Source organism: Cannabis sativa, chromosome 1 (assembly GCF_029168945.1).
Source record: "Cannabis sativa cultivar Pink pepper isolate KNU-18-1 chromosome 1, ASM2916894v1, whole genome shotgun sequence".
Lineage (NCBI taxonomy): Eukaryota > Viridiplantae > Streptophyta > Magnoliopsida > Rosales > Cannabaceae > Cannabis > Cannabis sativa.
In genome coordinates, this window is record NC_083601.1 from 68,194,860 (window position 1) to 68,216,947 (window position 22,088).

A 22,088-nucleotide genomic window follows, 5' to 3' on the forward strand; every position below is an offset into this window, starting at 1 on the left:
TTATTTTTTTTTTAAAAGATTGATATTATTGAATTATTTATAAAAAGGTGATTCTATTATTTATTTATTTTTTATTTTTTTTACAGGAGTTATAATTAGTAGTTGGGTATGGCATAGGAAGAGTGACTATATTTTTATGAGATTAATTATAATTAAGGTACACATTAGTAACTGTTTCTTATATGAGATTAATGATTGTATCTTCAGATTTTCCATGTGGAAATCTTTATTTGATGTTGAATTATTCAAACAGAACATACATGAAAAAAGAAGAAATTTGGTTGCAGATAGTAATTGGAACGTATTGTTCATGTTTATTTAGTAGTTGTAGGAATTCAATGTCTATTTAGTATCTTTTTCTCTTTGCGGATGGTTCCAATGGTTCATTCTTGCAAGTCCTTCGGTTGTGTCCTCTTTTCAAGCATTGTGTGCATTGATTCTGTGTTGCTTTCTCCATTGCGGTCTTATACCGTTGTTTTCTTGGCCTTCCTGCTGGTCTTTTGTGCTTTGGTGGCAGTACTTCAATTTGTCTAATATGATCAGGTAACTCCCATGAGTCTCGGTCACCTATTGGAAACACAGTTTCTTCGTATGTTGCAAGGAAGGCTTGTTTTGTGTAGAAATAAGAGCAGAAATTGTAGCATTTGAAGTGTCTTTTTGATATTACTGCCATTGCATGAGAACATGGCATTTCGTCATATTGGAATCTTTGACATGTGCATGTCTTTTTTTGAATGTCTACTATGTACGAACTTTTTAACTCATTGACTGTATATATGGCATGGTTTGATGTTTCAACCTGTAAAATTATAGGAAGGTAACTGTTAAGTATTTTTCACATGTTATAATGAAGAATTGTTTAAAAGATATATTACCTGCAATTTTTTACTGCGATCTAATTTGTCTTTGAGTTCCTTTTCTGGTCCTTTTGCTAGTGTTGTGAGTGTAGCAAGAGCTCTATTTTTGTTTGTCCAACTCCATCTTTGAACCAAGCAGCGTAGACATTCTAGTAGTGTGCCAATGGGTAACTCTCTTACTTCTTTCAAGGCTGAATTCACGGATTCTGATATATTTGAGGTCATTGTTGAGTAACGCTTGTTTGTGCTATAAACCCTTGTCCATTTATTGAGGCCAACTTCATTTGTCAAGTAAGGACGAATTCGGTTGTCTATGGTGTCTATTTCTTTCATGAATCCTTCAAAATCAGCAAGATTATATGCTTTTGCTGCACAATAGAATGCATCTCTCAGCTCATCTCCTCCTTTTCTAAATCTTGATTTTATATTTTGGAATAGATGGAAGCAACATACCCCATGCATCAAGTTGGGAAATATCATTTTCACTGATTTTGCGATACTTTCATGTCTATCTAAAATTATGCATTGCTCTTCCCGTTCCCCATATGTTTGTTTGAGTTTATCCATGAAGTATTGCCATGACGCATCATTTTCTGAATCGACTATTGCAAAAGCTAGTGGAAATATATGTCTGTCAACATCTTGTCATTAGCAACTATAAGAGTACCTCCATATGCATTCTTCAAAAAAGTTGCATCCACAACTATTATTGGTGTGCAGTGATTCCAGCCTTTGATAGAAGATGCTAATGCAAAGAAACAGTATTTGAATCTCCCCTCATCATCTTGTACAAGATCTGTTATTGTTCCTACAAATATTACACATTATGATATAGTTAATTTATGAATCAGGTACTGTTTTGTTACTAATTGATTTATTATAAGTTTATTTGTGTACCTGGGTTGCATTTTTGAATCATGTATAGGAAGCCAGGGATTTCATTGTATGAATCATATGGGCTACCTTTAACGTCGAAAGTAGCTTTTTCTTTTGCTCTCCATGCTTTGTGGTAGGAGATGGAGATACTATAATCTTCTGCTATGTCTTCAATAATGTCATTTGGTTTGTAGTTTCTTTTGGGGTTTATGATCCTTCGTTTGATGCAATCAGCAATTATGTCACTTGTTGCCTGGGGTTTATGATCCTTGATCTTCATTGGTGGTATAGTTGGTCGTATTTGAAACTGGATTTCCATACTGATTAGTGTCTTGTTGTTCAAGTCTAACTCACTACAAATTTTGGTTTGTAGGTCGTTGTATGAGAAACTTTTTGGTAGTAGTATCCCTGTGACTTCATAATCAGTGTATATGCATTTATCCACAATTTTACCATTGTAGTAAAGCACCAATGTCATCAATTCCATTTGTCTGAGATTAACAATGTAAAGATTTTCAGAAAAAAGAATAGAACATGTCTAGTTGAATGTGCATAATGAGGTATTTTATATGACATATTAATTTTATGTTGAAAAATTACAAATGTATGTTAGGATAATCCTTTAATTTATAGAGAAATTACCTCTGTTTTCTTAGCTTCTTTGGAGAAATTGAGTGTTTGTTGGAGCTGTTTTGTTGCTTTTTTCTACAGGAAACTTTGTTTGAGGAACGAAGATGTTGTTGAGTTTTTCCAGTGGCGATTCTGAAGATTCGACGTTCTGATAGAGTGTGATCAACTAATTTTCAGTTTTCACAGCTTCGATCGTGTATTTGATGATTAGAGAAACGTTATGGTGACGATCGACTTATTTTTTTGTGAAAATTGTAGTTATCGATCTGAAACTTTTTTGGAAATTGGCATGCTCGATCGATGTGATTTTTTTTGCAGATGTAGGTGTTAAATCAAGGATGTTTTCACAATCGGTTACCTTTTTTTTGGTTTGATTACTGGAATCGGGAGTTTCTGATGATTTTTCACAAGATCGGACCTTCGATTGTGGAGTTGCAGAGCTCTAATGGAGGTTCTGTACATTGCTTCAATTTTTTTCCTGGTGAGGTTAAAGTATATATAGGAGTTACTAATAGTGTATTGCACATCTTTTTTTTCCATTTTTTCAGGGAAATTTGGGCTGTTGATGTCGGTTGTTTCTTCACCCGGAGAAGACGGTGGTTTCCTAAAATCACGTATATTAGTTTCCGTTTTCGGTAGGGACATAAACGGTATTTGCTACAATTAATGACCGAAGGTTATATTGCTAATTTTGTTACATTTTAGGTATATTACTAAAAATTGCCCTTTCTTTTTTGTGTGTGACTCTTTAAAGTATTAATGTTTTAAATTTAAATAATTTAATATTTATTTTTTAAATCAAATTGAGGGAGCAATATCTCCCTCTCAAAAACAAAACGTTTAAACATTCTTGACCGTCAAATGCACTACTCAGATAACATTGGCAGATCTCTTGATCATTTGATGAGTAATGTAGTAATGTTTGGCAAATTGATTGGTCGAGTATAAAATTCTGTTTATACTTATTAACTTTTCATAGAAGGATTAGTAATGTTTGTGTGGATCACAATGTCTCTAATCATTTTGTCTAATATGTTGGTGATGTAAAAGTTGTATTAAATTCAGGGTCGTCTTAAATATTTTGGAGGCTCTGTTCAAATTTTAAAAATTGAGCCCCTACAAAAAAGATGCAACTTATAAATAATATTTTTAAATATTATCATACGGTTATATATTTTATAAAGTACCAAAAAGCTCCAATTAATTTATAAAAATTATTATTGATTGCAATACAGCAAAAAATATGAAAGGTTTGAAAAAAAAAATAATAAATAATAACAATGAATTTTTATTTATTTTGCTTAAAAACAAGATTTAACATAACTATACATCTTTATCTATTTAATTACAAAAAAAACTTATAAAAAGTATTATAACATAATGATATGATTTTTTTGTCAAAATACCGAATAGGAAAGATTTGTAACTAACATATCTAATTAATTACTATATTTATTTATAGAATAATTATAAATAATAATAATAATTATTATTATTATTCATTATATATAAGATACAATATAAAAGGCAAATAACACTATTACCGAGGTTTTTGGCAACTAATAAAAGATTATAAAACTATTGAGCTGTAAGAAAGTGAGAGAAGGATTTTTACGTGGTTGGGGCGTTAATGAGCCTTAGTCCACGAGTCTTTGTTATTTATGGATGTATTTAATACAGAATTTATACTCGGGAGAATGTCACCCTTATAAATACAGAGAATGTTCTTGGTGAGTATTTACTCTTCTTGCTCATATGCAGCCCAAGATTCTCGACCCCATTAAATGAGCTTTGAGGGGGTATTTATAGTGTTTTTGGTGGGGTAATCCCTAGAATTGTTCTTACAAGTGTATCTGTAAGTATCCATAAAGTTGGGTATTCCCAATGAATATACCATGAGTAATGCATGGTCAAATCCCTAGGTGCTGTAGGGTTTTTATGTGGAATGTCCTTTTTGCCTTTTGATTGACGTGACTTTTCACAGTGTAGCCGTCGCTAGACTTAAATGATCATTACTGTGGCGCTGCTGGTTGGAGGTTGTGCCGTCAGACTTTATTGCGTGTTGCAGTCCCAACACGCTTCCTCCCATGCGGCATTTAATGCGACTTGATTGCTCAGGAGAGGCCTGACACCTCGCGGAGATGCCTTAGTGTTGTGTGAGCCTCCGAGAGCACCTTAAACTCCGGGTGCCTTCTCCGGGACCTATGTCCAGGATGTTACCTTGTGGCATAAAAAGACTTAGCAAATATTATAAATTGTTTGATCCACGTGTCCCTGTCCGATTGGTCTACGTATATTGGGCGAAATCAGGGGCAACAATTATCATACGGTTATATATTTTATAAAGTACCAAAAAGCTCCAATTAATTTATAAAAATTATTATTGATTGCAATACAACAAAAAATATGAAAGGTTTGAAAAAAAAATAATAAATAATAACAATGAATTTTTATTTATTTTGCTTAAAAACAAGATTTAACATAACTATACATCTTTATCTATTTAATTACAAAAAAAACTTATAAAAAGTATTATAACATAATGATATGATTTTTTTGTCAAAATACCGAATAGGAAAGATTTGTAACTAACATATCTAATTAATTACTATATTTATTTATAGAATAATTATAAATAATAATAATTATTATTCATTATATATAAGATACAATATAAAAGGCAAATAACACTATTAGGCTTGAAATTTTAAATTAGCATACAAAGCTCGGAACATAAAAATAAAATTGATGTTAATTTTTGTTGTCATATACCTTGAGGTATATATTTATGTTTTTTATATGCTCTAACAAAATAATATTTACCAATTAGTATAAATATGTGTTAAGTTTAAACTAAAAATAAAAATATAAAGTATATATACCCATTAGTATAAAAAAACATAATAACAAAAAAAAAAAAAAAACTTAAAATTATTGCATTGTATTTATATTAGCTAGTACTTATATTAAAAAAAAAATGGGATGATATTATACTAATAAGTACTACTTTTTATGGTTCTATTTATATACAATATGCTATATTTTTTGTCCTTTTAAATTTAGCTCATATAATTCGCCCAAAAATAATTATTTCTTCATGAAACTTTCTGAGTATGACTACTATAATAGTGTATTATAATGAAAATGGAAGGATCAAAAAAACTATGCTATTTTTTAAGCGATTAGTATTTTAATTCCTAATATATATATATTTATATAATAAAAAATAATAATGATACCAAGTAGTATATAAATACTTTAATTATGCAAAAATTTATATTAATTATGATAATTTATAACTAAGTAGTATATAAACAAAATTTATACTAATTATTTTAATAAAACTGATACCATCTAAATTTAATATATTCTACTAAGTAAATATAGTATATAAATAAATTTTAATGAAGGATCAACAAAACTATGCTATTTTTTAAGCGGTTAGTATTTTAATTCCTAATATATATATATATATATATATAAAATAAAAAATAATAATGATACTAAGTAGTATAAAAATACTTTAATTATGCGAAAAATTTATATTAATTATGATAATTTACATACTAAATAATATATAAATAAAATTTATACTAATTATTTTAATAAAACTGATACAATTTATATTAATTATGATAATTTATATACTAAGTAGTATATAAAGAAAATTTATACTAATTATTTTAATAAAACTGATACTATCTAAATTTAATATATTCTACTAAGTATATATAGTATATAAATAAATTTTAATGAAGGATCAACAAAACTATGCTATTTTTTAAGCGGTTAGTATTTTAATTCCTAATATATAAAAAAAATAAAAAATAATAATGATACTAAGTAGTATATAAATACTTTAATTATAGGAAAATTTATATTAATTATGATAATTTATATACTAAGTAGTATATAAACAAAATTTATACTAATTATTTTAATAAAACTGATACTATCTAAATTTAATATATTCTATTAAGTATATATAGTATATAAATAAACTTTAATGTATACTACAAAGTAATATTTACTTTTATATATAAATATATTTTTTTATTTTTCTTCATTAGTATAAATATTTATTTATATATAAAAGATTTGTCTATAAAAAATGAATATTACTTACAAATATATTAAATTTATATAGTAGTATGATACTAATTGGTATATAAATAATGATATAAAAAAAAAACCCATTGGTATATAAATAAAATTTACACTAATTATTTTAATTTTACATGATATACCTTTTTTCTTAAAGAAATTTATATTATATTCTAACTGAATAAATTTATATGTAATATTTATTTTTATTTATATTTATATATATACATTAAATTAAAAGAAAATGTATTATTAATATTTTTTAATTATCTTAATTAAAGAATCTCTATTTATTGTGTAATCTTTTTTTTTTCTATTTTTTTGAAACTTCATTTATTATGTAATCCAGTTTAACGTTATCTTATTAAGTTACAAATGAATAAAAATTTTAAAAGATGGTAGTAGAATTATGTGAGCATAAAAATATAAGTTAAAAATGTAAGAAACCAATTGTTAGGTGATTAATGTAATTAAAATATAGAATATGTATTACAATGAAGTTTTTCCTTAATAATAGAATTGAAAATAGATTTTTGAAATTGACATAGAAATAATCAATGATAAGTTGTTAGCACTTTAAAAAATTGGGTTCATTAAAAAGATTGAAGAGTATTAAAACAAATATTTTAGGCCCTTTATTTTTTTTGGGCCCTTTATTTTTTGGGGCCTGTACAATAGCCCAACTTACACCCCATAAGAGTCGTCCCTGCCAAACGCTACCTAATTTAATGAAAAATAGTAGATTTTTTTTAATATAGCCGATTTTTAATGTTTATAAGATGTCATACCTTGCTTTTAGTGAGATAATTCCATTCGTAGGATAATAATATTGAATACTAGAATTAAAATTTTTAAATTAATTTTTTTTCATAAATATATATGAAAAAATTTATTTTAAAAAATAATTATTAAAAATAAAATTTAATGAAATAATTAATAGGTAAGATATTAATTAATCACCCATAAGAAAAAAAATAATTATTGTTAGACTAAAAAAATAAATGTAACTAAATTATTATTTATAACCTATATAGATAGTACCTAAAAGTTTTCTAAACGATGTGAGACTTTTATCTGTATGTATAAATTATTTTTCAAACAAAATAAAAAGACGTGTCATTTTTTTTTGTGACTCTTCAAAATATTAATGTTTCAAATTTAAATAATTTAATATTTATTTTTTAATCTTATAATTTTTTTTACTTAATATATTTATAAACTCTTTTATCTTCAAAAAAAAATAATACTTTAAATTTATTTTTTTTTCTTTTCTTTTGTGTGTGTGTGACTCTTCAAAGTATAAATGTTTTAAATTTAATTATCTATAACATATATATAAAGGGGGTAAGTTGAAAAATACCCTTTTTATTAATCAATTAATCAAATTTATCTCTAATTTTATATTTATTTGAAACATACTTCTTTTTATATATATTGTACCCAAAATACCCTGACATAAGAGAGTCACATGGAGAGTAACTTGAAGTGATAGGGCAAAATTAGTACAATGTTTTAAAAAAGAGGTAAAAATGATAGACTTTGAAAAATAGGGTAAAAATAAAAAAGGACATTATAAAAGGGGTATAAAATGTAATTTCCTCTATATAAAGATGAATGAGTGTTTTGGTTTTGGTTCAACTATTTTGTTTTTTTGTGGTTTTTTTTTATGGTTCATTTTTTTTTTCTTTTCTTTTCTTTTTTGTGTGTGACTCTTCAAAGTATTAATGTTTTGAATTTAAATAATTTAATATTTATCTTTTAACCTTATGATTTTTTTGACTTAATATATTTATTAACTCTTCTATCTTTTGAACTAAAACCAAAACACTCATTCATCTTTATATACATGTTATATATAGATTATATATTTGTTTTGTATTATATTTAATGCTATAAAAGAACAAGTTTTACTTTTCCATTAATTTTGATGAAAATTTTAGCACATTATTTTATTTTTAATAAAAAAAAATTATATGCCGCCCTACCTCAAATTGAATCTTCAGTCTACCATTGGTGCTACGCACACACTTACAGTATTAAAATTTTACACTAATATAATATTATTGTGTGTGTGATTACTATTGAAGCTTCACTTACATTAATACAATAATTTCATTAAAAAATATTAAATCAATTTTATAATTTTACGTGTATAATAATTTTTACTTAATAAATATAATAAAAATAAAAAATAATAATTATGATGTTAACGTTGATTTAATTAAAATACATGATAAGAAATAAAAATTAATAAGCTTAATTATAAATAATTTAATATAATCTAATGTAATATGTTATTTGATTTAAAATACTACATTGATAATTTTCTTATATATTGAATTATGAGATTTTATAATTTTTCAATACTAAAAAAAATCAATTAAAATATTCTCTCATAATTTGATAGAGAAAAGTTGGTTAAATAAATTCCATTATGATTTATTTAAAAATATAAAATAAACTTCAAACTATATGTTGTTCAAATATTAATAAATTAAAATATTTAAAAAGTGCAGCTTCATAATTAATATCAGTCATTTTAACAAAAACTTATCATGCAGAATGTTATTATTTTGAAATAAGGCTAATTAGTAATTTTTCCCCCCGAACTTTGACATGTACTAAATCATGCCCCCTTAACTTTTTTAGCAGTTAAAAATTCCGCCTGAACTATTAAGATTGTTAAATTTAATGACTTTTATCTAATTTTAGTAAAAAAATTCTAACATGGATGAAAGTTCAGGGGATATAATTTAATACATATAAAAGTTTGAGGGGCATGATTTAGTAGATATTAAAGTCTGGGGAGCATGATTTAATACCTAAAATAGTAAAATTGAATGAAATTAGACAAAAGTCCTTAAATTTAACAATCTTAATAGTTCAGGGGGAATTTTTAACGGCCAAAAAAGTTCAGGGGGCATGATTTAGTATATGTCAAAGTTCGGAGGAAAAAATTGCTAATTAGCCTTGAAATAATGATAAAGTTGTTTGGTTTTAAGCGGGTCACCTTCAGCAAAAAATATTGTATTATTGTGGCTCTTTATTGAGTTTATTATTCTTAATTTTTTTTTTTTGATAAATAATATGTATTTTTCTTTATAATTTTTACATAATAATTTAAATTAATTTTTTATATCATTAAAAATTTATATTAAATAAAAATATGCTATTATAAAAATAAATTTTGTATTTAGTAAATACAAAATATTATTGTGGGAACAAATTTTTATTTTTAAAAATAGTCTAAAAGAAATCATTTTGATGATTAAATGAGATGACACATGCTATTAATATCACTATTTATAATAAAAGAAAAAGGAGAAAGGCATATTAAAATTAATAATAAAATAATTGACAACTATATATAAATTAGTTAGGACAAAGGCATATTGAAAATAATAAAAAAGAAATTAACAACGATAAATTAGTTGGGAAAAAATAGGTATATCACAAATAAATTGGAATGACTATAATAAATTTTAAAAGAAAACATTTAAAAATATTGAATTATTTATGAGATAATGAACAAAATAATAAAATAGCTACAAAATGATAAAATAAATTGACTAAACTAAGAAAACTCACATTTAAATTTTGCAAAATGACAAAATAAATTGACTAAATTAAAATGACAAAATAAATTGAGTAAACTAAAAAAACTCACATCTAAATTTCACAAAATGACAAAATAACTTCACCAAACCAAAAAAACCTTCACCCATCTTTATATATATATCTATTCTATATAAAATGTGTCTATATAACAGAATTTTTGTTTTATGAGAAATTCATGGGTGACTTTTTATTTATATTAAAAATAAAATGGTTTATTAATAAAAATAAAATGGTTTATGAGAAATTCATGGATCACTTTTTATTTGTATTGCTGTTGCACATCTACGATTGACTTTTCTAAATATACTTATGTTATTTACTTGGATTTTATTCTAAATAAGAATTTACTACTATTTATATATTATATATATTTTGCTAAAGAATTTTTCTATTTTTTTTTTTGGCTCGATCAGGTTATAATTGTTTGCCTCCACATCTGAATATATAAAATGTGGCGAATTCTTTGTTTATGAGAAATTATTGGGTGACTTTTTTTAAAAAAATATTTTTTTTTATATAAAATGTGACTATCTAACAGAACTCTTGGTTTAATGTTATTATTTATTTTTCTGTCAAAATGTTAACAGAATATTCTAATATTTGACAGAATATTCTGATTAGAAAACGTTAATTATAATTGATTAATTTTAGCTAAATAATTCTACCAAAATTTAATCTAACAAATTTCTCTCTCTAGAGCAAAAACCCTAGCCTCCAACACAACCTTTACCAGTTTATAACCTTAGTTATAATTTCTTAAGCTATATTTTATAATTATAATTTTCATTTTAAAATTTAAAAAATACTAATAAAGACAACATGCTACATGCTATTATACAAAAGTATTGCATTTATATATCCCACGATGTTTCAAAAATACTTTGAAAAGTTCATCTTGAATTAATTATTAATATGTAATAAAATATATTAGTTATTATACTATTACTTCAAACAAAGGAAAGTTCTAGCGGTGCTTCTACTTTCTAATTATAAACCTCAATTTTGGCTTCTTTAACCAGTTGCCACACACAAGTTACTTACTCTGAATTTATAACCATTTACAATTTTTTAACACTCAAAAAGTTACCGAGTTTGTTTTCTATAGCTCTACTTATTAAGGTAGAAAAATATTTTTAGATTGACTCCATTCCGTTTATTAAATGAATTATTTTCAAGTTGACACATTAACTTAAAAATGAGACAATAATGACCTACTACAAAGTATACACTTATATTCATTCTATTTATTGAGAATCAAAATTTTAATCTTCTTCACTAGATTAGTCAGACACACACAATATTTGGACATAAACACATGACACAATATTATAACTCAAACTCAGAAACACTTAGTCAAAACTTGAATGAATAATGCCACTCTTTTAAGTTTTAAGACTGTATATGACTAGACAATTTTGATTATTGTATTATCATTCCTGCTACATAGTTGATCATTTTTAGATCTTTGATGTAAAATTTCGTATTGTGAGCTTTTTAGAGTTTCTAATAGACTTCAATGAGTAATAGATTTATATAATTATACTTGGAATAAATTTTAATAATGTTGTTTGGTGGATTCCTATTTTGTTATTAGGTAACATAATATTATTATCCGTTAGGTCTGTCACAGTTATTAAGTGAGAATGAATCAATTTAAAAACCTTTCACTATATTGAAAGGTGAGATTGATTTTAATATGAGCTTAATTATATTTTTTTTTATTTTGTATATCTATTGTTTTATTTGAAAACAGGTGAATAAATGACTACACTATATACCACAATTAAGGACATCACTCCAACTACAGAAAGTTGGAAGAATAAAATGAGAGTGTTAAAAAAATTTGAAAAGCAGACAAATAAGAGTTCACCACTCAAATATCAAAAGCTTAATGTTAGGAGACAAAAAAGTATACAATCAGTTAATTTACTTTTGAAATTATCAATACTCTAGTAATAAATTCTATATTTTCTGAATTTTGCCTGTACTCGCGTTGCAACAAATTATTATTTCATAAATATATTTTTTTCTTTAAAAATGAACACAGGGTAATGATGTTGAACCTAATAACTAATAATATATATATTTTTTAATTTTTAATTGTATCACTTTTCAATAACGTAGAAAAAAACTAGCATAAAATTTAGTATACGTGCCTTGCACGTAACTTTTTACTAGTGTTATAGATATATGTTATAGATATAGATTATAGATAATTAAATTTGAAACATTAATACTTTGAAAGTCACACACACAAAAGAAAAGAAACGAAAAAAAATTAAATTTAAAGTATTATTGTTTTTTGAAGATAGAAGAGTTTATAAATATATTAAGTAAAAAAAATTATAAGATTAAAAAATAAACATTAAATTATTTAAATTTAAAACATTAATATTTTGAAGAGTCACACAAAAGAAAAAAAAAAGAAAAAATAAATTGATCTACAAAAAGACAATGCACGTGCTCCCTAAAATTAGTATAAAATTAGAAAAATGGTGTGAATAATAATAAAAGTAATAATTAATACATAACTAATTAAAGTGGTCATAGGCATAGTCTAGTGGTTCCACACTCCTCTTAAAGAGGAGGTCCCAAGTTTAAATCCAGTGGCGAAGCCAGCTACAAGAGGGCAAAAAAAAAAAAAAAATAGAGAAAAATTAGACTTATAAAAAATATTATTTTTATTAGTAAGAAAAATATAAATTTTATAGAGATTAGAGTAGATATATGAGATTAAATACGAAAATATGTGAAGATAAAAATAAAAAAAATATAAATTTATATGGACAAAATTAAAATATGAGATGGCAAAACTAAAATAAAAATTAAATTTATGGGGACAAAACTATAAATATATATATAAAAAATACATACAAAAAATAAATTTTAAAAATTTAGTAGGGTACCCTATGTCCCTCTGCCACTGTTTGAATCCCCCTCCCTCAATGAAAAAAAATACTACAAAAAATCTTACTTTTAGTCACAACAAAATTTATGACTAAAAGTAAAAAAATTGTGACTAATTATAAATCATCATTCCTATGTTGTGACTAAAATGTCCGTGGCTAAATGTATTAGTCACAAAAATCACAATTTGTTGTGACTAAAACTAAATTAGTGACAACTTTATCTAAATATATTTTAGTGACAAGTAACTTTTTTTGTGACTAAAAATTACATTTAGTCACAAAAAATTATATTGTGACTAAAAAATTGTCACTAAAAGTAGTTGTTTTTTGTAGTGAAAAAATACACAATTAATTAAACATTATTTAAATTACATATTTTTTAAATCCTATGATATTAATTTATAGCTATTTTTGCATAATACTAAAAATATTCTATAACATGTATGGGCCTTTTATTTTATTAAAAAATAGTTTAGACCTTATATTTTTAAAAATAAAATATAATACTACTCCACCTAATTTTAGTCAATTATTTTTTTTAATAGAACTAAGATATAACAAATTTAAAGTTAGTTCCTATCACAAAGAGAGTACAAAAAATGTAGTAAATTTGGTCATAACACCTACAAATCATGGTATTATATTCTATTTTGACTAAAGTTGGGCTCACATTATTATTATATTCTATTTTAAAAAATAATTATTTGACAAAACAGATGGTCTAGTCGGTAATTTTTAAAAAGCAAGATTCAAAATAATATTTACTTAATATTAGATTTTGGACATCTCGAAAATTCATTACATTAATATATTTTGTTGATAATTTTATTATATTAATACTACCTTTTGAAAAAATATTTATGGTTAAAGAACTCTGCTAAATACAATAAATTAATCTTTAAAGAAAAGAAAAATTAATTTTTTATCTCTTTTATAATTTAAATTTTCTTGATATAAAATTCAAAAACTTATAAATTAGTCATTAAAATAATTATTATATGATAAGTAATTAAATTGATAATAATAAAAAGCCTATTTTAACAAATTTGATGTTTTCTTCTATATTTCTATTAGTATATATGTTTTGGTTTGAATATATACATTAATCGTTAAAAATAAATACACAAATTAGGTATTGTAAAAAAAGAGAATCATGAATACCAAAAAAAATTATTGTTGATAAATAAATAATTTAGAAATTTTAAACTGGGAAGAAAATGAATGATTATAGACTTATTAACTATAATAATAAAAAATTTGAAATTTCATTTCAATTTTCAATAGAAAAAAAATTATAATAAAAAGTAGACTCAATTGTACACGTAAATGAAAATTATATATGTTAAGAAAAAAATTAAGATGGACTTTAATTTTATTAAAAGATACGGCATAGAAGTTTATTTTAAATCTCTTTGATACAAGTTAAACTAATAGCATGTATATAACATGTATTAACAAAGACCAAAAACTTTACAATTCTAGTCTTATATGTTATTTATTCTTTAGTAACCATGTTTCAAATTGTAGAGTCAAAATATTTATATATATATATATTTATTTTGTATTTAATAAATTTGATATAATATGAAATTTTTAAGTATATATATATATTTTTTTTTGATGAAAATGCAGAATAAATTTAATACAATATAAAACTTTTAAGTATATATTTTTTTGAAGAAGAAATGGTGAATAAAAATTAATGTGAACTTTTAATTTTAGCGTTATGAAAAAAAAAATTATTTGTGTGTCATGTGTGTATAAATTATTACATATAATCTATTATTATATGAGTAAAAACTTTATACGTCTTTTTTTAAAAAAATAAATACAAAAAACAAATAAGACTTTAAATAAAAAAAAAAAGAGAGAAAGAACTTATATATTTTCTCTTTAAAATAAATAACAAAAAAAAAGGAAAAAAATGACTTATATTAAAAATAGAGTTATTTAATTTACATGTTATTATATATATTAATGCATTTAATTTTTTTTTTAAATGATAATACATTTGAATTTATAGGTTATTAAATATGCATTAACTTAAAAACTCACAAAAAAAAAAAAAACAAAATAGTATTAAGTACAAAAAGACAAAATAACTTAACCAAAACCAAAAAAGGTCACCCATCTTTATATATATGTTATAGACTAGGCTGATGGCCCGTGCTTCGCACATGCATGATATTTTATATGTTATAACCCGCCCTATCTTTATATTGAGCGGGTTAAAAATAATATCAACCCGCCTAATCAACTTGACTAACCTGATATTTAAGAGAGTTTATATATATATATGTGTGTGTTTTTATTATGTACAATCTATATATTATATAATTTATATACATATTTATAAAAAAAATAAAAAGTTTAAACTACTATATTTTTTTAATGGAGGATGATTTGAACTTTAAATTCAATATTTATATTTATCTTATTATCACAATAACTAAAGTATAACTAATGAATGTGAAAAAAAAAACATTAGTGCTCGGTTTGGACGGGTTAACCCGACTAAATCGACCAATTTATTGGGCGGGTTGAAACGTTTTTTATTCTTAATTGGGTTTGTTGCACTTAGATTTTTGTAACCCGATCTTTACATTGGGTTAAATAAAATGTAACGTAAACCGACCAAACTGACCAACGTACACCCTTAGTAAACATACATATCTCAATATTTAAAAAATATAGTAATGATCCTTTTTTATGTATAGAAAAAATACTTAAATATAATAATATTTAAATACTTAGATCTCCACTACCTAAATAATTATTACAAAGTTTTTTTTTTTGAATGGAAATTTCATCTTTTATTGAAAAGTTAAACTCTCACATCCGCTACCAAACAAGGTAGCAACTCAGTTGGAACAGACTCAAACTTAAAGTACGATCAGGATATAATCTAGCAGCTTTGGCAAACGTATGAGCCACTACATTAGCTGATCGCTTAACAAAAGACACAACAACATTATGAAAAGAAGCAAGCAATTTTTTACAATCTTGAATGACACTACCAAACAAGGATATCATATGAAATGAACCATTGAGAGCTTGCACCACACACAGGGAATCAGTTTCAATGAAGACTTGAGGCCATTGTCTATCTTTTAACCAACTTAGCACCTCACGGATGCCAATTGCTTCTGCAACAGCCACATCTACTTGAGCCGATGTGAATTTCAACCTTCCTTCAACCAATAAACCAGCAGAGTTTCGGGCAACCATACCCAAACCAAAGCTCCTACCATCTTCAAAAATAGCTGCATCCACATTAACCTTGATGCTATTATCAACCGGGAGTGTCCACTGCTCACAAACATTAGCAGCCATAAGGATTGGCCAAGATGAATTCGAAGATTTCTGAGCAGATTTCCATAGATCAAAGTTACCTAAATAATTATTACAAAGTTAATAAAATATTTTAATGTATATAAAATTACCTAAATTAATTGTAAAATTAAATAATAATTCTATTTAATATATAAATATTTGGGATAATTGCGGCAAAAGTCCCCAAAAACTTGAGGTTGATACCGATTAGTCCTCAACCTCAAAAATTGGCGGTAAAAATACCCAAGGTGGACATAGTTGTTTGTCCGTTCATACTCAGTCCGTTAGTGAGACTAACGGGACACGTGGACGCACCAGATTTAATCCCCTTTTTATTTTTAATTATCCCCTAAAATATAAAAGTATTAACTAAAAAAATTAATAAAACCTAAAAAAATAAATAAAACAAATTAATTAAACAAATTAATTTAAAACCTGAAAACATTTCAAAAAAAAAAAAAACTTCATTACAGAAGTAAAAACCAAACACACTGAAAACACGAAGCCCTAAATCAAACCTAAATCCCTAAATCCCTAGGTCGAAGGCTTAAGAACGACGATGATGGACGAAGCTTAACAACAACGAAGCTTGGACGAAGGTTGAGAAGAATGGATGGGGAAGGTTTGTACAGTAGTTCTGGTGTCAATAATAGAAGGTTGAGAGTAGCTGGTGGTTCAAACCATGAAAGGGAACCTCAAAATTGCTACTGTGGTATCCCGTGGATTTCAAGAACATCGAACACAGAGGCAAACCCAGGTCGTCGTTTTCAGGAGGTGCAGATTTTCAAGTGTAAGGATTTAATTTTTGAATTATCCCTACATCATATAAATTGAACTTAGAACCTTATGTGTGCAGCAGCTTATTTTTCAACTTTCGATATTATTTTTCACGGTTTGTTCAACTTTAGAGCAACACTAACTTGAAGATGATCAAGTTAGACATAATATGTATTTTGTTGTGAAAATTCAGTGTTTTGTGAATAATGGATCTTTTACTTGATCCCTCCACATCTATATTTTACTTTTACTTTCAAAATATATTAAATTAGTTAAAAATGAGCAATTGAAGTTTGCAGAATATTGGCTTCCTTATATAGCAAATGAAAGGTTTAGCCACATTAAGTACAAATATATGTAATACACTTGAATTCAACTGTCTTCACTTGTGTTCACTTAGTAGTTATTTGTCATTATTTTTTCAGGGTGATGGAGGATGTAAGTTCTTTGAATGGATGGATGTTGAATCTTGTGGAAGGTGCAGAGAAATAATTCCAGGACTTTTGAGAAAGATAACCAAACTTGAAGATCAATTGATGTTGTATGAAGCAAATGAACAGCTGCAAGCAAATCAAGATTTGGGAAAGGTTCATGGTTGTGATTGTGGGCACATATGGGTACTGAGAAATTGGAGAAAAATTCTAATGATTACTTGTGTATTTGTTTTTGTAAGTTATCTGGTGAAGTAGTGCTAATCTCTATGTAATGGCAATTTTCAATTTTATGTAATGGTATTATGTAATGGACATGGCACTTGTATTGCCATTGTTAATGGAATGTATTTTTGGTACAATATGTGGTACTGGTACTGGTTTTGGTACAATATGTAATGGACATGGCACTTGTATTGCCATTGTTAATTGAATGTATTTTTGTCAAGTATGTGGTACTGGTTTTGGTGTGTGTACAACAAAAGTTGTTAATGGAATGTATTTTTCAGACAATATGGCAATGCATTATTGAAATTGTAGTTTTGGTACAATTAGAACTATGTCATTTGAAGCAAAACCTGTAATTCGATTTTTGGTAATGCAATATCACAAAAACAGTATATAAACCTGTAATCAAGAACTTCATACAACAAAATATTGAACTATTAAGACAATACCCTTTAAAAAAGCACAAGGCAATGTTTTAATTTAGTGATCAAAGCACAAAGCAGTAGGCAATGTGATCAAAAAGATCATACAATATTACATTCACTACTGATACCATAAAAAATGCACAAAGGCAATGTTTTAAGTCTGTCATCAAAGCACAAAGCACTAGGCAATGTGATAAAAAAGATCATAAAACATAACATTCACTACTAATAATATGCCATCTAAGGTGTTCACAAAATATGGCCTTAATTACTATGACATAATCCAAAATACAATACAAAAGTTGAGTAGTGCAGCAACTAATTTGCAGATGATGGTGGTTGAGTGTTTCTTGATTCCCTTTCTTGCTGCTTGGTTCTCCTCATGTTCCTCTTAACAGTTTGAGGATCTGGATTCTTTTTGGGAGGACGACCCATCTTTTTCTTCTGGGGAGGTTCCTGATACCATGATAAATGTTAGGTTATATGTATACCATGGAAAAAATCAATACAAAGTTAATTGACATTAATGAAATAATATACCTTCTCCTGTACTGGTTGTTTGCAAGTGGTCTTTGTATGGCCTGGTTTTTTGCAATTAGAATAGTTGTTAGACTGCCCGAATCTCCTCATTTTAGTTGCACCAGGTGGAGGTTCATCTACTTATCTTCTCCTTTATTTCTTGGGCCTGCTAGGTAGAATAGTTTCTGCTGGTGGAAGGATTGGATTCAGGCCTTTATTAGGCCAATGTTCAGGACTAGGCATAGGTGCAATTGACCCTTCATAAGTTGCTAAGAAGGCTTCTTTCTTGTAACATTCAGCAAGAAAATCATACTCACTGAGGTTGGAATACCATATGCAAGCTAATGCATGACCACAGGGAATACCTGTGAGGTCATAAGATCTGCAAGAGCATGTTTTGGTCTCCAAATTTGTTGCTTCCACCTGGCCAGTAGACACTGTCACTTGGAACAAGCCTCCAACAGATTTTGTACACTGACATTTCATTGCTAACTTCCTATTCTTCTGCAGGATATCAAAGATTCTCTTCCCAACTGGTTTTGTCCACTTACTAACACTTTCTCTTTGCTTTCTCATTCTATCCATCAGCCAGTATCTTACATACTCTAACAAAGTTATGATTGCCTTGTCTCTTCCATCTAGTATGGCTGAGTTGAAACTCTCACAGAGATTATTTAGCAACATATCACACTTACTGAAAGTCCTAAAGTGGGACTTGGTCCATTCAGATGGTGACTTTTTGGACAACCATTCAAAAGCTGCTGCATTAGTCTCCTTCAGTTCATCCATTCTCCTTTTGAATTCTTCCATTGTTGTAGCTCTAGCATAAGCCCATAATTGTTGCTTCAACAACAATCCAGGGAACTCCTTCTTGAAGTTGGCATAAAGATGCCTAACCAAAAAACGTATTTCAGAACCTTCATAAATTTCTGCTACAGCCCTTTCCAGCCCCTTCTGCCTGTCTGAAATGAATGTGAACAATCTTGTGTCTTGTACATCTAGGTCCTCTTTCAGTAGTTGCACAAACCAAGTCCAACTATCAGTGTTTTCCTTCTCAACAACAGCATATGCAAGAGGAAACATGCTGTTGTTTGCATCTATACCAATGGCTACAAGCAACATACCCCTGCAATACCCTTTCAAAAAACAACCATCTAACCCGATGATGGGCCTACAGAACTTGAAACCAGCTTTACATGCTGCAAGGCATATGTAAACCCTCTCGAAATACCTTACATCATCCACTAAGCTTGTTCTGATGAAAGCTGTGCTACCAGGATTCAGTTTCACTAATATAGCACAATAATCATGCAGAATAGCATATTGATCTTTAACGGTTCCATGTATCTTGGCCATTGCTTTGTTCTTAGCTCGATAAAAAGTCCAGGAGGAAAGTTTGGAGTACTTACCCTCAGGATTTGCTTTCTTGAAATCACCAAAAGACATGGCTGGATTTGCTCTGAACTTCTCCAAGAACTCTTTTGCAATCCAATTAGCATCTACCAGCCTGTTCTCCCATAAAATTCCACAGTTGTGTTCTTCCTCAAATTTGTTGATTCGCATTGTAGTGCAATCATCTCTCATCCTTCGAGCATACATTAACCATTTGCAGCCTTCTCCTTGGCATACAATTCTAATTCTTAACCTGTCATTGTGAATATACTTGTACTGCCTGTCAATGCTGATGAAATGCTCCTTCAATGCTTCCCTCAAGTGCTCAACAGTAGGGAATTCCATTCCCAACTCAAACTTGATGTTCTCAGGCTTGAAGTGTGGATCAAACTCAATGTGTTTCTTTTTAAGCACTGGTCCATCTTCTTCATCACTAACCAAGCTGACCAAATCATCATCCTCTTCATATTCTCCACCATCATCATCATCTTGGTAAGCTTGACTGCATAGATCATTGACTGACCCCCACCATTGGCTAGGGTCAGTTGTTCCTTCTTCTACTAATTCAGGATCTTGGGTATCCGTAGCATATTCCTCTTCCAAAAAATCTTCCTCTTCCACTGATTGGTTTTTTTTCTTCTTGGTTGGTGTTTTGGATGGTGTTTGTCTTGGTCTCTTTCTGGTTTGGGTTGGTGTTTTGGTTTGTGTTTCTCTTCCTCTTTTTCTGCTTTGGGTTGGTGTTTTGGTTGGTGTTTCTCTTGGTCTTTTTCTGGTTTGGGTTGGTGTTTTGGATGGTGTTTCTCTTACTCTCTGTCTGGTTTGAGTTGGTGTTCGAGATACACTTTTGGATCTGGTTTGGGGTGGTGTTTGAGATACATTACTGGATCTGGTACAGGGTGGTGTTTGGGCTAATGTGTGACTGTTTTGAGGTGTTGTAGAAGCTCTTTGGGATCTGGTTTGTGGTGTTCTCGAACAACCCTCTCCTTTCCTAGTTATGGATGTTGTTTGAGCTCTGTTTTGGGGTGATTTGTTGAGGTCTGACTGCCCTTTGTTTTTCCTGGTTTGGGGTGGTGTTTTGGATGGAGTTTTTGACCTGCTTTTGGGTGATTGGAACAGCTCAGTCTGGCAACTTTTTTTCTTGGTTGGAGGTGGTGTTTTGGATGTTAATTGGGACCTTGTATTGGGTGATGTGCAGGGATTTAAATGGCCAGTTTTGCCTTGTGTTTGGGATCTGGTTTTTGGTGTTCTTTTACTGGTTTGGGCTTTTAATGGTTTGGATGGTGTTTCAAATATGTTTTGGGCATGTGTTTGGGTATTAGGGTGTAAATGGGCCTCCTCTGTTGGGCCTTCATTGTCAGACTCAATATCCACCACTGTCTCAATAATTTGGACACTAGAATCAGTGTCTTCATCACTTCCTCCAACACCATCTTCCATGTCAAACTCTGGCATGTCAATATCTGGCATGTACACAACAAACTCATCAACCCCATCATCAGAATCACCACTGGAATCCTGTAAATTCTCTGCCAAATCCTCTTCAACATCCCTCATTGCTGCTTTGGACATAACATAGTCATCTGGTCTAGCACTTAGCCGAGCATCAACAATCACATTTGCATCATCTGGTAGCTCCTCTATTATGCATCTTTTCAGCTTACTTCCAGCAGGTGGTGTATTCTCAACACTCACATTTGCATCAACAGGCACAATTGCTAATTCACCATTGTTGCCTCCAAAAGTTCCAGATAAATCAGCATAAACATCCACCTTCCTATATCTCTGTTGTCTCATGTCCTCAAACATAGCCAACAAATCCTTGTCAGTCTTAAGCTCAAATCCATCATGTAGTTCTTTGTCTTTAGGCTTAAACCAGAAATACAGAGGGGAACCATGACACCGCTGTACTTGCAAAAGCATCCCTTCAAGTTCCATCATGTTGAAGAAATCTGTATGGCACTTATCAAACTCGGTTGTAGTGCCACCCAC

The 22,088-nt window shown here is 28.0% G+C and overlaps 1 protein-coding gene across 1 annotated transcript; it reads right to left on the reverse strand.

Moving 5' to 3' along the window:
* Positions 1 to 221: 221 nt before the first annotated feature.
* Positions 222 to 1,485, reverse strand: LOC133033685 (uncharacterized). The gene is made up of 2 exons (XM_061108714.1): positions 876 to 1,485; positions 222 to 799 (listed from the first exon to the last, which is right to left on the reverse strand). Exons 1-2 carry the CDS (start codon positions 1,422 to 1,424, stop codon positions 347 to 349), a joined length of 1,002 nt encoding a protein of 333 aa, XP_060964697.1. The 5' UTR covers positions 1,425 to 1,485; the 3' UTR covers positions 222 to 346.
* Between the last annotated feature and the right edge of the window lie 20,603 nt (positions 1,486 to 22,088).